Source organism: Macaca nemestrina, chromosome 6, assembly GCF_043159975.1.
Source record: "Macaca nemestrina isolate mMacNem1 chromosome 6, mMacNem.hap1, whole genome shotgun sequence".
NCBI classification, from domain to species: Eukaryota; Metazoa; Chordata; class Mammalia; order Primates; family Cercopithecidae; genus Macaca; species Macaca nemestrina.
In genome coordinates, this window is record NC_092130.1 from 105408412 (window position 1) to 105431228 (window position 22817).

General features: G+C 40.1%; 1 protein-coding gene across 7 annotated transcripts in view; it reads right to left on the reverse strand.

The window, feature by feature from the left end:
• Positions 1 to 7191: 7191 nt before the first annotated feature.
• Positions 7192 to 22817, reverse strand: part of LOC105475183 (BDP1 general transcription factor IIIB subunit) — a 115178-nt gene continuing 99552 nt past the window's right edge. For 3 of the 7 annotated variants that reach the window (XM_071098832.1, XM_071098830.1, XM_071098831.1), the window contains exons 34-39: positions 22287 to 22473; positions 20315 to 20519; positions 18427 to 18466; positions 15136 to 15391; positions 12798 to 13044; positions 7192 to 10237 (exon numbers count right to left, since the gene is read on the reverse strand). In XM_071098832.1, the coding sequence (XP_070954933.1) occupies positions 10106 to 10237; positions 12798 to 13044; positions 15136 to 15391; positions 18427 to 18466; positions 20315 to 20519; positions 22287 to 22473 (1067 nt within the window). In that variant the 3' untranslated portion in view covers positions 7192 to 10105. Of the gene's footprint in view, positions 10238 to 12331; positions 12697 to 12797; positions 13045 to 15135; positions 15392 to 18426; positions 18467 to 20314; positions 20520 to 22286; positions 22474 to 22817 lie in introns of all 7 variants that reach the window. The other 4 variants (XR_011624935.1, XR_011624937.1, XR_011624936.1 and 1 more) reach the window with 4 other exon arrangements.

Here is a 22817-nt window from a genome sequence, read left to right on the forward strand (position 1 = left end):
CTGTGTACCCTGACTATGGTGATGTTACATGGGATAAAATTTCATGGAATTGTTTCATGGAATATACACATGCACTACTTGTAAACATGATATATAGTCAGCTTTCTGTATCCCCAGGTCCCACATTGGCAAATTCAACCAACCACAGATGGAAAATATTGGGTGGGAAGAGACAATAAAAAAAAAAACAATACAGGCCAGGTGCAGTGGCTCACACTTGTAATCCCAGCACTTTGGGAGGCCAAGGTGGGCAGATCACTTGAGCCTAGGAGTTTGAGACCAGCCTGGGCAACATCGCGAAAAACCCATCTCTATTAAAAATACAAAAATCAGCTGGGAGTGGTGGCACCTGTAATTCTAGCTACCCGGGGGGCTGAGGCAGGAGGATCACCTAAGCCATGGGAGGTTGAGGCCATAGTGAGCTATAATGGCACCACTGTACTGCAGCCTGGGCAATAGGTGAGACCCTGTCTTGAAAAAAAAAACACGCAACAATACAATAAAAAAATACAAATTTAAAATGCGGTATAATGACTATTTGCATAGCATTCTCATTTGTATTAGTTATTAGATATAATCCAGAGATAATTTAAAGTACATGGGAGGATGTGCATAAGACATATGCTCATACCATGTTATATAAAGGACTTGAGCTTCCTGGGGTTTTGGTGGAGGAGGAGAGTTGTGGAACCAATCCTTGAGGTTACTGAGAATTGGCTGTAATTTGAATAAAATCTTTAGTTAATAGTATTGCGCACATGTCAATCTCGTGGTTTTCATCATTGTACTAGGGTTATATAAGATGTTGTTGGGGAAATATAATTTAAAACAAAAATTCCTGCCATGACAAAAAACGTCTCCATAAAAGTAGAAGAGAAGAAAAGCAATTTAATTATCTGAAAACCCATCAAACTAGAATGTGATGTGCATTACAGGCAATCTGCTAAAGAGATTGCAAAGACAGAACCTAACCCTCACCCCTGGGAGGCAGAGGTTACAGTGAGCCAAGATTGCGCTACTGCACTCCAGCTTGGGTAACAGAGTGAGACTCTGTCTCAGAAAAATAAAAAACACTCACTCCTTTATATAACCAGGCAGATGCAACCCATGTCATATATGTTTTCAAGATAAACAACTAGTTCTCAAGTAAGATGACTTGACAGCACCACTTATCACCTGCGAATCGGAGTAGCCACCTGTGTTTATTAATTGTCTTTATCCAAGGGAAAATTAAATTTCTTATGTCTTTATGGTAGGTTTGTAACTTAACAGGTGCCAGCTGAAGTTAGGTTCCTACCCTTTCCATAGGACTAGGAAATAGAAATGCTATTTCCCTCGATGATTTCATTTCAAAGAGAAGGCTTCCAGGTCCTTAAGGAAGAGATTATGGGGTTGGGAAAAAAAAAAAAAAAAAAAAAAAACTGACAAGAGATTTTCTTCTTTTCTTTTCTTTTTTTTTTTAACTAACGCCTTTCTCATGGGTTATTTAGCTTATAAAAAAATATGTAGGCCGGACGCGGTGGCTCACGCCTGTAATCCCAGCACTTTGGGAGGCCGAGGCAGATGGTTCACCTTAGCTCAGGAGTTTGAGACCAGGCTGGCCAACATGGTGAAACCCCGTCTCTACTAAAAATACAAACATTAGCCAGGCATGGTTGCGGGCGCCTGTAATTCCAGCTACTCGGGAGGCTGAGGCAGGAGAATCACTTGAACCCAGGAGGCAGAGGCTGCAGTGAACCAATATTGCACCACTGCACTCCAGCCTGGGCAAAAAGAGTGAAACTCTGTGTCAAAAACAAACAAACAAAAAATCACACTAAAGGGAAGAAGTGAAACCAAAAAGGAAAAAGGGTATATATTTCATTTATATAAAATTCTAGAAAATGCAGGCTATCCATTGTGACCAAAAGCAGATTGTTACCTTGGGATCTGGGAGGTGTTCAGGAGAGAGGGAGGAGCAGGAGGCCAGGGTAGAAGAGGCAACTTTGGAAATGATGGATGTATTATTTTTATTGTGGTGATGGTTTATGGGTGTACACATATATCAAAATTTAATTGTATTCTAAATATATGCAGTTTGTTGTGTGTCAAATATAGCCAATAAAGCTATTTAAAGGAATCCCAAGCCAAGCACTCCATACCACTTAAACTATCATTTCTGATGTTGGAACCTAGGAATGAGTATTCTTTTAAACATCTCAGGTGATTCCAGTAGGCAGCCAAGTTTGAGAATCTGCTATAAAACAGTGATACTCAAATTGTGCTCACAGGCCAGCAGCATCAGCCTCACCTGGGAACTTAGGCCCGTGATCTGCTGAATCATAAACTTCAGGATTGGCGCCTGTAGTGGTGGCTCATGCCTGTATAATCCTTTAGAGCACCTGATTCTGTTGCTGTTCAGGATACCACTTGTAGCCTGCCAGGATCCCTGGGGGACAGAACAAAGGGGGATGAATGCAGGAATAAAGACAACAGACAAAAGAATATGTTTGGAAGAAGGGTCAGGGGACACCTTGCCTCTAGTGGACAAGGGCCCTGAGCTTTACACAGCCCTCCGCTGTTAGGCAAGAGAGACAGCAAGAAGGGGTGTGGAAGAAGAGGTCAGCTGCTCGGTCCAGAGCAGGCTTGCAAGACTGCACTCCTCAAACAATAGGCTCTAGATGTCCCAGTAGATAATCTCAAGGAGCTGGGGCCAGGGAGTGATAGCCCTCAGCAAACCCTCTGGGGCAGGCACAGAAGCGAGTTTGCTCACATTCTGTATTCATGATGAACAGTTTGCTCTCTGATCATATAGCCTTCAGTGGAATGCTGAGTTGGTCAAGATTCCTTTGGCCTTTTCAGCTCCCAATATTCCTAGCACTTTGGGAGGCTGAGGCAGGCGGACCTGCTGAGGTCAAGAGTTCAAGACCAGCCTGGCCAACATGGTGAGACCCCACCTCTACTAAAAATACAAAATAGTGGTGCCTGCCTGTAGTCCCAGCTACTCGGGAGGCTGAGGCAGAAGAATTGCTTGAATCCAGGAGGTGGAGGTTGGAGTGAGTTGAGATCGTGCCATGGCACTCCAGCCTGGGCAACAAGAGTGAAACTCCTTCTCAAAAATAAATAATTAAATAAAATAAATAAACTTTGGGATTGGGGCCCAGCAACCTGTGTTTAATAAGCCCTCCAAGGTGATTCTGATGCTCACTACTATACAGAGAAAGCCATGTACAAGAAGCCATCTGAAGACTCAGGAAAATGAGGATGTTAGAATGGATTACAGTTGTCCCTGGGTATCTGAGAAAAACTGGTTCCAGAGGCCAGGTGTGGTGGCACAGGCCTGTAACCCCAGAACTTTGGGAGGCCGAGGTGGGTGGTTCACTTGAGCTCAGGAGTTCAAAACCAGCTGGGCAATATGGCAAAAACCCATCTTTACAAAAAATATAAGTATTAGCTGGGCATGGTGGCATGCACCTGTAGTCCCAGCTACTTGGGAGGCTGAGGCAGGAGGATCCCTTAAGCCTGGGAGGCCAAAGCTGCAGTAAGCTGAGATTGCACCACTGCCTTCCAGCCTGGGCGACAGAGTCAGACTTTGTCTCAAAAAATAAAATGGCATAGTATTTGCGTATAACATAGCACTATCCTTCTATATACTTTAAATCATCTCTAGGTTACCCATAATACCTAATACAATATGAATGCTATGTAAATCATCATCATACTTATTTTTTATTTGTATTATTTGTTATAGTTGTATTTTTTTTTGTTTTATTTTTCAAATATTTCTGATCCTTGGTGGGTTGAATCTCAGGATATGGAACCTGCAGATAAAGGGGGACTGGCTATATTTATGTACATCTTATTCAGACACCCCCTAACCATAACTCCAAAGAGGGCCTGGAGGACACTCTTTTCTTTAAAGTCTTGGTAACAGAAGCATCAGCCTCTTCGAAGAGTTGATGCAGCCACTACGATGGCTGTCCTTTGCAGGCTGGAGATGATGGTGAGAGGTACTGCCAAGGAATTAGGTCCCCTGACCTCAGTGAGAATACTGGAAGAAGCCAGGCAGCAATGCCGAACTCTTTTAGACCAGATGGGCACAATTATTATAATAAGCCATAGCAAAGGACTGACATAGTGTATTTTTACATGTGGGGATCTGTGATAATGGCTAATTGACCCCAAGGTTCCTGTTAAACAGACTGACAGCCTTCTGAAGTGTTGCGTGACACCTATAGACAAAACAATTCTAGGTCTGTTGTGCAAGAACCAAACTCAAGTCTCCACAGTGGAGACAGCCTCATATCCAGTTTCCAGACTAAATAAATCAGGTTATAGACCCAAAGTCCCTGGACTGAGGGGGCGGATGGGAGCCCCTGAGGAAGGATTTTGTAATTGTGGCTTCATGGGTATACCATTAATCTTCCCCCAAGCCTTCTGCAGATAGATCTATGGTTATTCATCAGGGACTTTGCACTGGGGAATCAGAAATGCTCAGCTATTTCACGGTTATTAAGATAGTGACTCTGAAATGATACTGATTTCCAGAGAGCTGAAAAGCCTGTATGATCCGGTTTTCAGAGTGAAGGCTAATGGAGGTTGCATGAAAGATGGATTCTTGGTCTGACTTCTCACAGGAGCCCATCCTGTAATTATTTCCTCAGTCCCAGAATGCATAGAAGTAGGATACAGCAGAGTCATCACACTGTTTCCTTAACCCGTGAGATAAGGCATTAAGAAAGGGCCAAATAGAAGGTTTAAACCACCCCCGTTCTCTGACCCACAGAGTGAGTGGGATCTGTTGATTCCTACTACATTTCCATTTGACTCACCAGCTTGGCCAGTTGTTAAAGTCAGACGGGTCCCGAACAATGTTTCACATTTTTTTGTTTTGTGTGGTGTTGGTGTTGCACCTTAGAATCACCTGCAGATTTCTTTTTAAATGGTGATGTCTGACGTCCATCCCCAGGCACTGCAATGTGTGTGTGTGTTTTCTACTTATTTTGAGACAGGATCTCCCTGTCACCCACGCTTGAGTACAGTGAGTGGCACAATCTCAGCACACTGCAACCTCCACCTCCAGGCTCGAGTGATCCTCCCACCCCAGCCTCTCCAGTAGCTGGGACCACAGGCACGCGCCAGCACGCCTGGCTGATTTTTGCATTTTTAGTAGACAAGGGGTTTTGCCATGTTGCCCAGGCTGGTCTCAAAGTCCTGGGCTCAAGTGATCCTCCCATCTCGGCTTCCCAAAGTGCTAAGATTACAGGCATGAGCCACTGTGCCTGGCCCTATTATTTTTTAATGTTTTTTAGCAACAGGGTCTCACTCTGTGACCCAGGCTGGCGTGATCATACCTCACTGCAACCTTGAGCTCCTGGGCTCAAGCGATCTTCCTGCCTCAGCCTCTCCAGTAGCTGGGACCACAGGCACACACCACCATGCTCTGCTAGTTTTTGTTTTGTTTGTAGAGATGAGGTCTCGCTATGTCTTGCCTCAGCCTCCCAAAATGCTGGGATAACAGGCATGAGCCACTGCACCCAGACACTGATTAACAATAGGGGATAGAACTCGGACATAGAAACTTTTTAAAGCTTCCCAGGTGAGTCTGATGTGCAATAAAGTTTGGGAACCACTGGTCTTGGGGAATGACAATAAGTTATCACAGATTTAACAAATGATGATGTCAATCACAGCTGCAGTTCAAGATTGGTACCTTTATTAGACCAAATCAACACAACTCCTAATACCTGGAATAAAGCCAGTGGCATGAAAAAAATGCAACATTTTCCATTCCGGTGAGAAAAATTAAAAGAACTTGCATTTTTATATGGCAGGGACAACTGATTTTACTTACTTCAAAGTGATACGAATACCCTCATTTTCTTTCAGAATATAGTCTGGTGAGACTTGTATTTTCTTGATTTTTGACAAAAAATGAAATGTGACATGGATAACATTATGCTAACTGGAGCTGGAATGCAGGACTTAGCAAGCAGTTAGATATCTTAGGAAGACATACACACGTAAGAGGTTGGGAGGTAAATCCTGCTAAAGTTCAGGCGCCTATCACATAGGCAAATCTCCTAAGGGTCTAGTGGTCTGAGGACGTGGGATCTATTTTTTTTTTTTTTTGAGACGGAGTCTCGCTCTGTCGCCCAGGCTGGAGTGCAGTGGCGCGATCTCGGCTCACTGCAAGCTCCGCCTCCCGGGTTCACGCCATTCTCCTGCCTCAGCCTCCCGAGTAGCTGGGACTACAGGCGCCCACAACCGTGCCCGGCTAATTTTTTGTATTTTTAGTAGAGACGGGGTTTCACCGTGGTGTCGATCTCCTGACCTTGTGATCCGCCCGCCTCGGCCTCCCAAAGTGCTGGGATTACAGGCGTGAGCCACCGCGCCCGGCCGGGATCTATTTTTAAAGGGAAGAACAAGCTACCGAGGCATGATGGCTCACCTCTCTGGGAGGACTGTTTGCACCCAGAAGTTCGAGGCTGCAGTGAGCTATGATCACGCCACCACACTCCAGCCTGGGCGACAAACTGAGACCCCGTCTCTTAAACAAAGGCAGTAGGGAGAGGGTAGACAAGATTCTGCACCTTGCACTGGCCTTCATGACGACAGAAGCAACAATGTTCGAAGAGGCCCTTTGAATTTGAGATAAAATATATTTGGGAATACCACCCCAACCTATTTCCTGGGTAACCCAGAAGACAGCCGATTGTTAGTGAAACCCAATGTAAGACAGGATTCTCCAGCAGACTCAGGATGCGATGCTGTAGCAGAGATGCTGTGTGAAGTCTCTTCCAAATACTATTAGGACAATCACATTGCAGACTCCTACAGCTTTGAAATAAGGATATGCACACCTGTCAAAAACTTTTCCCCTCCCCACGAAGACAGGGTCGTCTTCTGTCATCTAGGCTGGAGTGTGATGGGGCGATCACAGCTTACGGCAGCCTCAACCTCCTCCTGGGCTCAAGCGATCTTCTCATGCCAGCCTCCTGAGTAACTGGGACCAAAAGCACACCCCATCACAGTTGGCTGATTTTTAATTTTTTTGTAGAGATGAGGTCTCATTATGTTGCCCAGGCTGGTCTTGAATTCCTGGGCTCAAGTGATCCTCCTACCTCGGCCTCCCAAAGTGCTGGGATTACAGGTGTAAGCCACGATACCCAGCCAATTCTTTATTTAGTCATCTTAAAAAGACACAACAGAAATGGTATAAAATAACTTTTATTTACATAATTTATATATATACAACTGCTTTCTTTAGAACAAGAAAATTTATAAATGACATGATATTGCTTTTTCTGTCAAAGACTTCTTCAAGCAAGATAGTATACATGGTCACTTTTGTTTCAAATAACATGATGATAAACAGTGGATATTAGTATTTTTGTCATGCCTCAACCATTTACCAACAATTAGGCGTTCAAACCCTCATGCTGACCACTTGCTAAGACATAAGCGTTCAGGAGAAAAAGTCAAGAAAAGATAAAAACTTTTACTCACATCTCCATTAAGATTTGTGAAATAAATTCTTTGCAACATCTTCTTTACATGAATCAGACCTAACATAGTTCTTTCCACCATGTAAGGTAAATACACTGATTGACTTTCTCTTTTCCAAAATCAGGTTTAAGGATATAACAGTAGGATAATTTAGCTGGCTGACTTGATTCTCTAATACAATGAGTCTTTGTATTCTTTATATAGTAAGATATTCCATCTTCCATAAAACTAGATTATAGATTAAAAAGAGACAGATGTTAAGGTTAAAAATTATATTACACAAGGATAAATAACAGTTTAATCATGGCAATCTAACTCCCAAACTAACACTAAGAGAATGAAATATTTTCAGAATACGAGTTTTAAAAACTTACATAAACAGGGTATTAAAATAGCAATGTGATTTACTACCATAATTTCTGTGACATATCAATCATGAAATAAATGCCTACTTACAATTTCCACTCCAAATTATATAGCCTCCTCTCTGACAAAATGTTATGTCATAAATTTTACTAAAAGACAATGAATAAGAAGTGCTCTAACAGCAGTAGTTTCAATAAATTAGCATTACTGTTATACCTGCTGAGACATAATTCTCTTCTATTAAGGAGCTTAAAAACTGGCCACCATTTTTTCAATATACAAACATAATTATCTAGACTCTAAAATATCTTCCCAATTGAAACACTGATCATTATATAATACAATCAACAGTTTTAACTTTTAGGCACAACTCATAACTTTAGTGACAAATAACTCATACATACAGATATCAGCACCTCAGGGTAAGAAAATTTGGGGCCTAATGCAGGGGTCAAACTAAAAGGCCAATCCAGCCACAGTCCTTCATTCAAGTACTGTCTATGGCTTCTTTCACACTGAAATTGCAGAGCTGAGTAGCTGCCACAGAGACCATCTGGCCTGCAAACCCAAAATAGTTTGCAGGAAGTTTCCAACTCCTGAGCTACTATATTATCATTCCAAGAGGCTTTTCAAATAAAATCAGGATAAATTTGCTGTTTGAGAAGTCTAATTGGAACCACTACAGATCTGCTTGGGTAGATAATAGAAATACACATGTAAATCATTAAATCTTGAAATTAAAACAAATCTTAAATTCATATTGATAATCATTAACTTTATAAAGCCTTATTTTCTCTGTTTTTAACATCACTATTATGTTCCATGCTTAAAGATCTAAGTGTTCCTTGAGAATTGAGAAAAAACTATGAAGAAGTTGGCTTTTTAAAAACTAATATATGTCTGTGTGTGTATAAAGGAGATTGAACTTTGTATGGAAATTCTGTCTAATAAATAAAGTTGAGTTCCCCCACCCTCATGAAAATCCTGAGATTATCCAAGAAAGAAGAAAAACAGAAAAATTCACAGTACAAAGTCAATATACTAAACTGAGGGAAAAAAGGTATTCAAAACATATACGCCAAACATTTTTAGTTATAGCATTTCAAATATCTTTAAAATTAAAAGAGAAAAAGGAGACAAACATAAATTTGTTAATGCCTTCCTTATCTACAATCTGAGGGGTGAAAATAGCTAAAACTGAATATCCTTTTAAATAAAAAATTTAAAAATAAATAAGCTCTTTGATGTGTCATCTTTATAAATAATTATGTTTAAATACTAGTTTTTCAATGAGGACTAATGTTACATCACCATGAATTAGAAAAATATGTATTTTTTAGTCAGACAAACAGCTGATAATAGAAAAGTTCTTTAACATTTACCATACTAAAGTGAAGTTTGACAATTTGTTTTCACATATAGTCACGTGTCCCTTACTGTATGTTCTAAGAAATGCCTTGTTAGGTGATCTTGTGTGGAACAACACAGAGTGTACTAACAAACACTGAGATGGTACAGACTGCGACACACCCTACAGACTGAGGCTATGTGGTATATCTTAGAGATTCTAGGCTACAAACCTCTACAATGTGTTACTATGCTGAATACTGTAGGCAGTTGTAACACAATAGTAGTATTTGTGTATCTAAACATATCTAAAAATAAAAAAGCAACGCGCTGTGTTATGTTGGCTATAATGTCACTAGTTGATAGGAATTTTTTATCTCCATTTTAATTGTATGGGACCACTGTCATACATGTGGTCCGCTGTTGACTTAAACATTATTATGTGATACATGACTGCACACAGAAGCAACGGAAAAGGCTTCATCCTTCATCATCTCCCCCTAAAAATAAAAAATCTTCACAAAAGAAGTTGCTAAATGTTAAATACGATACAATTAACCCCCAAATCTGTCTGCACTGCAATTCATACAGAGACATATATCCACAGCATTCCCAAATGTCCATGTGTGCTTAGCACAGGAAGAGTCAAAATGTAAACAACATCTGTCTGAGAAAGCAGTCTCAATTGCTTGCTATTTGCAAAATGCTGAATCAATCAGAATGAGAGGAACCTCAGAAATGTTTTCCACTGATTATAAAAGCTTCAAATCAAGCTCATTAAATATTCAAAATCAACCTAAAGAAAAATAGACAGTGATATTTTGCTCTAAATACTGTTTTGTTGATGTAATTGACTCTGGAAATCCTAGACCTAATTTAAAAAAGAAAAAGACAAAAGACTGTTTTATTCTGTTTCATCCACTTCAATGAAGATATCATTGAAGAAATATTCAGAGACTGTGGTTGGCTCCCCTTGAGGGGCCCGCTTTTGGGCACTTTTATGTCCTTCTTTCAGTAAGGGCTGATCACAAGAAACCTAAAAAGGTAATAAAAATAAAGTAAAATAAAACTGTAATACATTTACATATATATGTGTGTGTATAGCATTCTAAACTGATATGATCTGTTTGAAAAGCAATGTGGCAATAAATACTGAGCTTTAAATATGTTCACAATCACTGATCCAAAAATTTCATTTCTATGCTGTTACATAGAGTAAATAATCCTAAATGTAGTAAGTTTTATGACTAAGATAACCTTTGTAGCATTAGTTATAATAATAAAATTAGAAGCAACTAAATATACCACACTAGATATAATTAGGTAAATCATAGTGTACCCATAGTCCATTACTTCATCCTAATTTCCATGAACAATTTTAATAAAGAAAAATACAGTTAAATCTGTCACTAAATGATTAAAGTAAAAATACTTCAATTAGTTGCATAAGAATAGACAGACCCGGCTGGGCGCGGTGGCTCACGCCTGTAATCCCAGCACTTTGGGAGGCGGAGACGAGCGGATCACGAGGTCAGGAGATCGAGACCATCCTGGCTAACACGGTGAAACCCCGTCTCTACTAAAAAATACAAAAAACTAGCCAGGCGAGGTGGCGGGCGCCTGTAGTCCCAGCTACTCAGGAGGCTGAGGCAGGAGAATGGCATGAACCTGGGAGGTGGAGCTTGCAGTGAGCTGAGATCCGGCAACCGCACTACAGCCTGGGCGACAGAGCAAGCCTCCATCACATTAAAAAAAAAAAAAAAAAAAAAATAGACCCATGAAACAAAACAGCACCTAAAGATAACATATCAAAGATACCTTATCAGAAATTAGCATACTTACAGATCTATAAACAAATTAAGACAGCATGGTATTGGCACGGGAATGACAGATTTATCAATGAAACAGAAGACTAGAAATAACCCCAATATATATACAGAAACTTAGCATCTGATAAAAGTGCTATATCAAAAACAGTTATTATATTATTAAATAAATGATGTTGGACAACTATATAACCATCTCAGGGGGAAAAAAGTCAGACCTATAGCTTACCAAAACAAATTCTAGATGGATCAAAAGATTTAAATATAAAAGTATTTTTTAAAAAACTCTACTGTAAAAAATGCCATGGAAAAACACTTTTATAATTCTGTACGGAGGTAGGTGGGGAAGGGTATCTTTTTATTTATTTATTTATTTCAAGACAAAGCCAGGCTGTAGTGCAATGGGATGATCTCAGCTCACTGCAACCTCCAACTCCTGGATTCAAGCAACTCTCTTAGCTCAGCCTCCCGAGTAGCTGGGACTACACGCGCATGCCACTATGCTGACTAAATTTTGTATTTTTGATAGAGACGGAGTTTTGCCATGTTGGCCAGGCTGGTTTCGAACTCCTCACCTCAGGTGATCCGCCCACCTTGGCCTCCCAAAGTGCTAGGATTACAGGTGTGAGCCACTGCACCCAGCTGGGAAGAGTACCTTTTTAAACTACCTGAAAGCAGAAAGCTATAAAAGATTGACAAATTAATCTAAACAGAAAAAAAAAATGTCTGCTTGGCAAAAACCACCATACACAAAATCAAAAGACAAATGACATACAGAGAAAAAAAAAATTGCAGTCTTTATCACAAAGGGCCTTTTCCCCTGAATATAATAACTACTACAGGACAGGTGCAGTGGCTCATGCCTATAATTCCAACACTATGGGAGGCGAGGCGAGCAGATGGCTTGAGGCCAGGCATTTGAGACCAGCCTGGCCAACATGGCGAAATCCCGTCTCTACTAAAGATACAAAACTTAGCTGGGTGTTGTGGCATGCATCTGTAATCTCAGCTGCTCGAGAGGCTGAGACAGGAGAATCACTTGAACCCAGGAGATGCAGGTTGCAGTGAGCCAAGATCACGCCACTGCACTACAGCCTGGGTGACAAAGTGAGTGAGACTCTGTCTCAAAACAAAACAACAACAACAAAAAAACTCACAACTTTGGTAATGATAAGCAAGACTGATAAAATCTATGATCTCAGAAAATAATTCTAACAAATAATACAAAATGTTTAAAAAAGTTTAAAGATATTCTTTACAAAAGTACCCCTTTCAAAGGCTCATGCTACTCAATAGATGCTCACCAGCCTCTTCTATGTTGAGATCTTAAGTCACCCCAATATTTTTACAAAGTCTTTGATACAGGTTTACAGATTTTTCCATCCCAATACTTGCCATTGGATAGCTTCAGGAGACATAGAAATGAAACATGTGAACAAATTCTAGTTTTACAGTTCCTTAAATTCTTGTGGGTGTCAGCACTGCTTCCTTTTGCTTCCACAAGTCAGAAGGGTCTCTAGATTAAAGGAATGGCTATTAAGTGTCCATTTATGGTTAGTTCAACGGCTCTGTACTAACTTAACTGTAACTTCCTGACTCAACACCTTTTCTTCTTCCATTATGGAGGAACACGATGGAGAGAAGGATGGGAGTTGCCCTAAAATAATATCTGACATCAAATAAAAATAACAAATTACTATGTTTTCCCTAGTCGAATCTCATAACCAACCCATCTCATACAAACAATAAAATACAGTAGTTATCACATACCTGAGTTGCTGAGCTGCTAATATTCTTAGATTGAGTATTAATAACACTTGGAGATGGAAGCGGATCAGAGAAATCTTGATTTTTTTTCTGGCTTTCATTGAATGGATTAGATCTTTTCAATTTCTGTCTTAATGCAGGTATAAGAGGTTTTAGGCGTTTCTTACTATGGACCTGCATAGGTTCGTCAGACTCCAAACTATTCTTTGAACATATTAAAGATAAAAATCCCAGGGGTCTTCTGCCAGGTCTAGAAATACAAATGTAAAGATAGTCAAGAATATCCAGGAAGACACATTCCTTTGTTTTTTTTTTTCTTTTGAGACACAGTCTCACTCTGTCACCCAGGCTGGAGTGCAGTGACACGATCTCGACTCACTGCAACCTCCACCTCTCGGGTCCAAGATATTCTCCTGCCTCAGCCTCCCAAGTAGCTGTAGTAGAGACGGAGTTTCACCATGTTGGTCATGCTGGTCTCGAACTCCTGACCTCGTGATCTTCTCACCTCAGCCTCCCAAAGTGCTGGGATTACAGGCGTGAGCCACTGTGCCCGGCCAAGACACATCCTTAATAACTGCTTCTGCTTCGCAAGGCTAAGGTGGGAGGACCGCTTAAAGCTAGGAGCTCAAGAACAGCTTACACAAAATTAGCAGGACCCTGGTCTCTAGAACATCTCTAGCATTCAAATCACTTGGTGATCTTATTAAAAAGAAGATTCGCACAGTTGGTAGTGGGCATGGCCTGAGTTCTGCATTTTAACAAGTGTTCTCAAATGATGTCCATACTGCTGTTGTCAGGACTACACTTTGAGTAGCAAGGCTGTGGAACAGTGGTCAGCATGGTATGCTCTACAGGCCATATGCAGTCCCCGACCCAATTCTGTGAGTACGTTTTACTGGAACACAGCTATGTTCATTTGTTTACATATGGTCTGTGGTTGCTTTTGTGCTGTAATTGCAGAGTTGAATAGCTGTTAACAGAGACCATATGGCTCCCAAAGCCTAAAATATGTACAAATGCCATTTTACAAAAAATGCTGACTTCTGTTCTAGAACACTGCTTCTCAACCTGTTTTAATCCCAGCTCTCATGATGGTTCCCTCATTTTATTTATTTTTTCTTTCTTTTTGTTTTCTTGAGACGGAATTTCACTCTTGTTACCCAGGCTGGAGTGCAATGGCACAATCTTGGCTCACCACAACCTCCACCTCCTGAGTTCAAGCGATTCTCCTGCCTCAGCCTCCTGAGTGGCTGGGATTATAGGCATGTGCCACTATGCCCAGCTAATTTTGTATTTTTAGTAGAGATGGGGCTTCTCCATGTTGGTTAGGCTGGTCTGGAACTCCCAACCTCAGGTGATCTGCCCACCTCAGCCTCCCAAAGTGCTGGGATTACAGGCATAAGCCACCACACCCAGCCTTTTTTTCCTTTTTTCAGAGACCGGTCTGGCTATGTTGCCCAGGCTGGAGTGCAGTGGCTATTCGCAGGCACAATCATAGCCCACTGCAATCTCAAACTCCGGCCTCAGCCTCCTGGGTAGCTGGGATTACAGGCATGTGCCACTGTACCTGGGAATCATTCTATTTTCAGCGCATCTCTAAGGCCAGAAGAGATACTACTGAGCTTTACTTCCAATAATTTAGATAACAAAAACAACAGATCTATTAAGTATGTCTTTTAAGCTACATGTGTCCTTTCCCCCAACCCTTCCTCTTAGTGGAGACTAGTGCATGTTCCCCCACCTCCTTCAATTCAGCAACACCACGTTAATCTTCTGGATGCTGCTGACAAGCCAATAATTATTGATAACCATTGTTTCTAGAATATGAGAAAAATGTGAGAGAAGTTGGCTTTTGCTTAAATTCCAACACTTATTCTTATGGACAGAAAGCCATAATTTACCTCTTTGGTTTGTTACAAGGGAGAAAACTGACACATTATTTGAGACTTCAATAAAACAACGTCTGATGTCAGTATCCATATATATGTGCATTAGTAGCTACTGTACATGGTAGAATATGTAATGTAATGAATATGTAATGATCAAAATAACCATGAACAATCTAAAAAAATAAGTGTATAAAACATTCTAAAGATTTTCTATCTAAAACAAAGTTTCAGCACTTAAATTTAAGCTCTTATTGTACAAAACGTTTATCTGCAATATTATTGTATTTCCTTGGCTGAAACTTCTTCCTTTACATTACTGATGGAGCAATATGTTTATTAAACACCATCCTTAGTACTGGATCTAATCTTGATATATATATATATCTGTTCTGTATAGGTTATATTTATTAAGACAGAGAGCACAACACTTATTAAATATGTTTTCATGGTACCTGGATAATGGGGCTTTAGAAGATGATGTTCTGTTATCCATTTGCTCAGACTTAGGAGCAGCATCAGTTCTTTCTTCCTTATCAGACACAATCATTTCATCCTGAGGTAACTGAGGCACATTCTTGTCTATGCATGCATCAGGAGATCTAGATCCTCTACTCTGAAAAGCTGGTTCAACTTGCTGTCTTTGAGGTTCTGGAGTTGTCAGTGTGCTTCCCGAGGTAGGAAAAATATCTTGTCCTTTGTGAGACTCCCCTTCAAAAAAAAGAGCAAATGGAAAGCAAGGATATTGATGTTAATACATTCCATGTAATCCCAAAATTTGACCAAGAAACCCATGGTATTCTATAATAAACCTACCCTATTAAGAGTAAGCTAAATTATCATTAGTGGAGTTATCTGGATTATTATTATTATTATAATTGGTTAAAAGGTATGCTAACAGCTTCTGCATTCAGAAACAAAATAGTTGTGTCAATATATTTTGGCTTAGAAAATCTTCTCCCAGAAATATTTCTTGAGCAATCACAATGGGAGTGATTACTTTCTAAAAAATCTAAGGTTTGTTAAAATTTAGAAACCAAACCAATCCAAAATATAGGTGGCAACTCAGGTACCTGTGGTCTCCTGAAAAGTAAAACCTACAGACTCTCAAATACTCAAGTTTAGCTAAAGAATTCTCTTTCCTTAACTAAATAGCAGACAAAACCAAAGTAGCCAAGGATTAGGACAAAATAACTAAAGCTTTCTTACTCAATAAAAAAACCTGTTTTCCCTCAGTATAGCTAAGGCCTTGTTCTCAAAGAGAGTGCTTTAGCTCTGTGAAGGGAGAATGAGGTTGATAAGTACACCTGCTAAAAGAAACAACCTAATTAAAGACAGCATACAACAAATTCACTAACACTTCACTGTATTGTAGTTTGCTTAATGCTTTTATTGGAGAGCAGATGGATGGGAGCAATCTTAGAACATCTCTAGAGGCTGTAAACTGTAACCATATTACAGTTTCACAGTCAAAGTTGGGACAATTAAGTCTAAGACCGTATTAACATTATAAGAGTTTTTTTGTTTTTTTGAAACAGAGTCTTGCTCTGTCACCCAGGCTGGAGTGCAGTGGCGTGATCTCGGTTCACTGCAACCTCTGCCTCCCGGGTTCAAGCAATTCTCTCGCCTTAGCCTCCTGAGTAGCTGGGATTACAGGCATGCACCACCACGTCTAACTAATGTTTGTATTTTTAGTATAGACAGTGTTTCACCATGTTGTCCAGGCTGCTCCCGAACTCCTGACCTCAAGTGACCCACTCACCTTGGCCTCCCAAAGTGCTGGGATTACAGGTGTGAGCCACTACGCTCGCTACGCTCAGCCCATTAAATGTGTGGGTTTTTTGGTTTTGTTTTGTTTCTGAGACAGAGTTTCACTCTTGTGGCCCAGGCTGGAGTGCAATGGTGTAATCTCAGCTCACCGCAACCTCTGCCTCCCAGGTTCAAGTGATTCTCCTGCCTCAGCCTGCCAAGTAGCTGGGATTACAGGTGCCTGCCACCACGCCCAGCTAATTTTTGCATTTTTAGCAGAGAGGAGGTTTTGCCATGTTGGCCAGGCTGGTCTCCAACTCCTGACCTCAGATCATCTACCTGCCTTGGCCTCCCAAAGTGCTGGGATTACAGGCGTGAGCCACCATGCTCAGTCAAGTATTTTTTGTTTGTTTTTTGAGACAGAGTTTTGCTCTGTCACCCAGGCTGGAGTGCAGTGGCATGATCTTGGCTTGCCGCAACCTCCATCTCCCAGGTTCAAGCAATTTCCTGCCTCAGCCTCCCAAGTAGCTAGGATTACAGACGCCCACCACCAGGCCTGGCTAATTTTTTGTATTTTAGTAGAGATGGGGTTTCGCCATGTTGGCCAGGCTGGTCTTGAATTCCTGACCTCAGGTTATCCACCCACCTCAGCCTCCCAAAGTGCTGGGATTACAGGGATGAGCCCCTGCGCCTGGCCCATTATTAAGTGTTTTTAAAGAACCAGAACCATCATAGGTTATCAAACCCTTCCATCTTGTAACTCTAACTCTTGTAAGATGCCATCAGCAACATTTTTATTCTTGAGTGCCATTGTCATGGTAAAGCAGTGGCTATATGTATGAATGATAAGCCTAAGTTTGAGAGAAAAGAGAAATGATGTCATAAAAGAAATGAAAAATAAAGAGTTGTACAAAACACAGGATAAATGTGACTAGCGCCTTTAGTCATGAGGGAAATAGACCCTAAGTGGTTTAATGTCCCACAGAAATTTTAGATTCCTATAAAAATAGAAGACTCTAAGATCTTTTCAGCTTCCGTAGGTGGCTTAAGCCTGAAAAGATCTCTAGAACAAAACTAATTTTCCGGGTAAAGAACCTATTATGAATGCCATTATAGGCCACAGGTGGTGGCTAATGCTTATGATCCCAGCACTTTGGGAGGCTGGGGCAGGCAGACTGCTTGAGGCCAGGAGTTCAAGACCAGCATGGGCAACATGGCAAAACCCTCTCTCTACAAAAGTACATTCAAGACCAGGCTGGGCAACATGGCGAAACTCTGTCTCTATAAAAAATACAAAAATTCCGAGGCGGGCAGATCAGGAGGTCAGGAGATTGAGACCATCCTGGCTAATACGGTGAAACCCTGTCTCTACTAAAAATACAAAAAATTAGCCTGGCGTGGTGGGGGCGCCTGTAGTCCCAGCTACTAGGGAGGCTGAGGCGGGAGAATGGCATAAACCCGGGAGGTGGAAGTTGCAGTGAGCCGAGATCACGCCACTGCACTCCAGCCTGGGCAACAGAGCAAGACTCCATCTCAAAAAAAAAAAAAAAAAATTAGCTGGGCATAGTAGCACATGCCTGTAGTCCCAGCTAGTTAGGAGGCTGAGGTGGGAGGATTGCTTGAGCCTGAGAGGTGGAGGCTGCAGTAAGCTGTGATTGTGTCGCTGCACTTCAGCCTGGGTGACAGAGTGAGATCCTGTCTCGGGGTGGGGGGGTGGGGAAAGCCCTTACACTCAGCTAACTCCTAAAATGTAGTTATTGAGCTTATATAGAAAATACTTGTAGCCACATAGTCTTCAACTGATGACAGGATGAAAAGAGCTTCTTTTGCCTACCAAACTGCCAAATCCAAGGCCTTTGCAGGAAAGAAGTGCTAATAATACAAGTATTACTCTTACAGAAAAGTAATATTCAGTTTCAATCTCATATTTGAACAAGGTATATCCCAAATAATCAGGAGTATTTAGCAAAATGCAATCATGTTAAAATGTATCTCACCTGTTTCCTCAAAAACATTTGTTAATTCCTTTGAGTGCACCTGTTTTAAGAAAATTTACAAAAAAATTTAGAAATCTATTTATCAAGTAAAACTGAAGTTAATTTTATTTCCTTTTTTTCTTTAAGTAAAGAAACCATGTTATCTCCCAAAAAGCTCTTACAGGAAGTCTACTAAACATTTATGGCAAAAATATTGCTACTATTTTAAAGTGTTCCAGAGCCCACAGGAAGAGAAAAAGCTGCTAAATGCCTTTTATAATCAGTTTCAATATCAGTGCAAAAGTATCAAAGAAATAGTACAAGCAGCACATCAAAAGACTACTACATCACAAACTTCCATTGTTTATTACGTGGGATGCTAGCTTTTAGATTGCAATAGTTATATTTTATAGTGTTAAGAAAATGTCTATTCCATTTTATAAGTTTTTTCCAAGAATGAATATTATTGGGTACCTTTTCTGTAAATAGAGATGATTTTTCTCCTCAGATCTATTGGTTTGTATTAGATTTCATAATGTCAGATCATCTTTGCATTCTTTGCATATTCACACCACTGTATAACTATCATTTTTAAAATGGCATATCATCGTCTGGTGACCTAGTTTTGTACTTAGTAAAGTACTATGGTCTTTTGTCCATGTCATTAAGGATATTTTTAAAACAAAACAAAATAATGTCTGCATGGAATGCTGATAAATTATCAAAACTGGATGACTGGCACATGGGGACATATTATACCCAGTCTATCTTTTAATATGTCTGGAAATGTTCATATAAAAAGTTAATTCAAAAGTTCTGCATGAGAAAACAACAACAAAGAAAGCAGAGTCAAGAGACAAATGACGAACTGGGAAAAAAGATTTGCACCTCATTACCACAGACATATATAACAGAGTTCTGCCAGTTCTATAAGAAAAAGATCAATAATCTAATTGAAAAATTGGTAAAGGAAAAGTCAGTTCATAGAAAAGGAAATATACATGGCTCCTAAGCATATGAAAAGATGTTCAATCTTACCCATAACAAGAGAAAATAAAACAATTCTGGGATATGCCATTTTTTGACTCACCAAATATATAAAAGTACATTTGCTCTTTGTCAACTATTAATCAAGAACTATTGGTCTTTAACTTTCTCTCTGAGAACACAGATTTTAAATGGTCTTTTCCATAGTGTAGTTATAAATTATGAGGCATACTAGGTGAGTACAAAAATAAGAGGGTACTAGGAAACCTACAACATAGAGGTTGGTGATTGAATTTGCATGGTCTGGTCGGACTTCCCTGAGGCAGCGATGACTGAACTAAAGAAGTTTGTATGTTTTTCAAGGGAATGTTGCACACACAAGGTACACCAAATGAAGTGTCCTGGGACATTTAAGGAATTGAAAGATGGCCAATGTGGCCAGAAAGTGAGGCAGAAGCTGGCATAAAATGAGACTAGAGACGAAAATCAGCAAGACAATACGGGGCACTAAACACTATGGTTTTACTCCTAAAAGTAATGGGTAGCTTTAAGCATGATGATGATGATACTAGTATTACCATTTTACGCATTAGGAAACCTGATCAGAGAGACAGGTGAAGTATCTTGCCTAAGGTGTTTCAACTACTAGGTGGTAGAGCCAAGATCCAGACATATATAATGCTTTTGGTCTTATTTTTAGCCACCAATACAGAGCTGGGAATAAGTTTCTTGATTACTCTCCATCAATTTTCATTTATCACTGGTTAAAAGTGATAATCCAAAACCAGTTTTACTTGAATAACGTATGATGATAAATGTCAGAACTAACTTTATACATATCTAAAAGTTTAAAGAGAATAAAGGAAAAAATAGAAACAGATCTGTTGCAATATGGCCATCTTACTTAATGATTCTACCTTACCTCAGAGGTATATTCTTGACAATCATCTCTTAAAGTGAGCAAACATTTTTTGGCAGGAGGAATGTGGTCATTTTCATCAAGCCTGCATTTAAATCTCTTCCTAGATATAAGATCCAAATTATCAGGAGGCTTTTTAGAATTATCTCTTCCAGAAATAGATAAACCCACGGCATCCTGACCAACTGAAGTTGCTGGTAAACAAATACTGCATAGAAAAGAAATACATATTAAATCACTGAATTAGAAGTTATTTAATACTTTTTTTTTTAATGATCCTAGAAATCCTTTCAATAACAAGGTTAAAGGCTGAGGTATTCCAATGAAAATTCCAATAAAACCAAAAAACTCCAAACTAACAAAGAGATACATGGCCATGGCCACAAAAATGCTATTAATAGTTTTGAGCTCCATTCATACTTAAAGGCTTATAACTTAAATTCCATAATATTGAATTAAATCTGAATATTTAATAGTATTTTCCCTGATTGTAAAGTTAAACGTTTAACCTAAAATGTCCCTTCTAGTCCAGGCGCAGCGGCTCACGCCTGTAATCCCAACACTTTGGGAGGCCAAGGCAGGTGTATTACCTGAGGTCAGGAGTTTAAGACCAGCCTGGTCAACATGGCGAAACCTCGTCTCTACTAAAAACACAAAAAATTAGCCAGGTGTGGTGGCACACACCTATAGTCCCGGCTACTTGGGAGACTTAGGCACGAGAATCACTTGAACTCAGGAGGCGGAGGTTACAGTGAGCTGAGATCACACCACTGCACTCCACCTGGGTGACAGAGCAAGACTCTTGTCTCCAAAAATAAAAATATAAAAGTCCTCAATTTCTAATGCTACACTATGGACAATTATCTTAATTAATGGTGGTTAAGATACAACTTACTTCCAAAATAAAGAATTAAGAGTATCAAAAAATAAAAATAAAAAAAAATAAGAGTATCAGGAATAGCTGGACACAGTGGCTCATGCCTGTAATCTCAGCACTTTGGGAGGCCAAAGTGGGAGGAATGCATGAGGCCAGGAATTCGAGACAAGCCTGGGTACCAGAGCAAGACTCCACCTCTGGGAAAAAAAAAAAAAAAAATGTTTAAATTAGCCAAGCACGGTGGTGCGCACCTGTAGCTGAGAAGCTACTTGAAAGGCTGGGGCAGGAGGATCTTTTTTTCTTTTTTCTCACTCTATCACCCAGGCTAGAGTGCAGTGGTGCAATCTCAGCTCACTGCAACCTCCACTTCCTGGGTTCAAGTGGTTCTCCTGCCTCCGCCTCCTGAGTAGCTGAGATTACAGGCGTATGCCACCGTGCCCAGCTAATTTTTATATTTGTAGTAGTGATGGAGTTTTGCCATGTTGACCAGGCTGGTCTTCAACTCCTGACCTCAGGTGATCTTCCCACCTCGGCCTCCCAAGGAACTGAGATTAAAGGCGCAAGCCACTACATCCAGCCAGGAGGATCTCTTGAGCCCAGGAGTTCCAGGCTGCAGTGAACTATGATGGCACCACTACACTTTAGCCTGGCACTCTAGCCTAGGCACCAAAGCAAGTCCCTGTCTCTTAAGAAAAAATCTGTATTTATTACCACTGTACTATTTTCACAACTTTCTGTGAATGTATATTTCACAGTTTCATACGTGTGTGTCTATACAAAGTAACCACACTTTTAACAGGTATCATTTTATGATCTAGACTGTTAATATTTTTAGCTTTCAAAATAACTTAATAAACAAGTTTCATACAAAACTAATACAGGAAACATTTAAGTGGCATCTTTATCAGATATAAAATCTACCACATTACATTTCTTCTCTAACTTACCACATAAATGATAAATAAGATTTCCACAACAAGATAAATAAGATTTCCACAACAATAACAACTAATATTGGTGAATGGTTTGTTCAATCAATACTACTTAATTCATGAATCACTTTTCCTCCTAGCGAAAACAGTTTTGCTCATTCATTACCTCATGTCACCTCTTTCTTCAGTATTCACTGATTTGACCAATATGGGAGCTGGCAGTAAAGGGTTTGGCATGAACTGTGCAGTGGCATCAGTAAATTCTTCTACTGCATTGGTTGGAATTTCCACCAGAGTTAAAATAAAGGCTTGTTCATCTTCTCCATCTTGAGGTACATTAGCAACTAGATTCACTATTAAAGTTTAAAAGTTAGTAATAAAAAAGCTCAACTATGAAATAACAGAATATCATTAATTTATTTCATTTCTAAAAAGACAGTTTCAGGACAACTTATCATCAAGATTAAATAAATAAATGCTCCCCGCCACGACCCCCCAGCCTGAGGAAGTAAGTTCCCTCCTTTTTTTTTTTTTTTGGGGAGACAGAGTCTCACCCTGTCACCCAGGCTAAAATACAGTGGCACAATCTCGGCTCACTGCAACCTCCGCCTCCTGTGTTCAAATGATTCTCGTGCCTCAGCCTCCCAAGTAGGTGCGATTACAGGTGTGTGCCACCATGCCTGCCTAGTTTTGTACT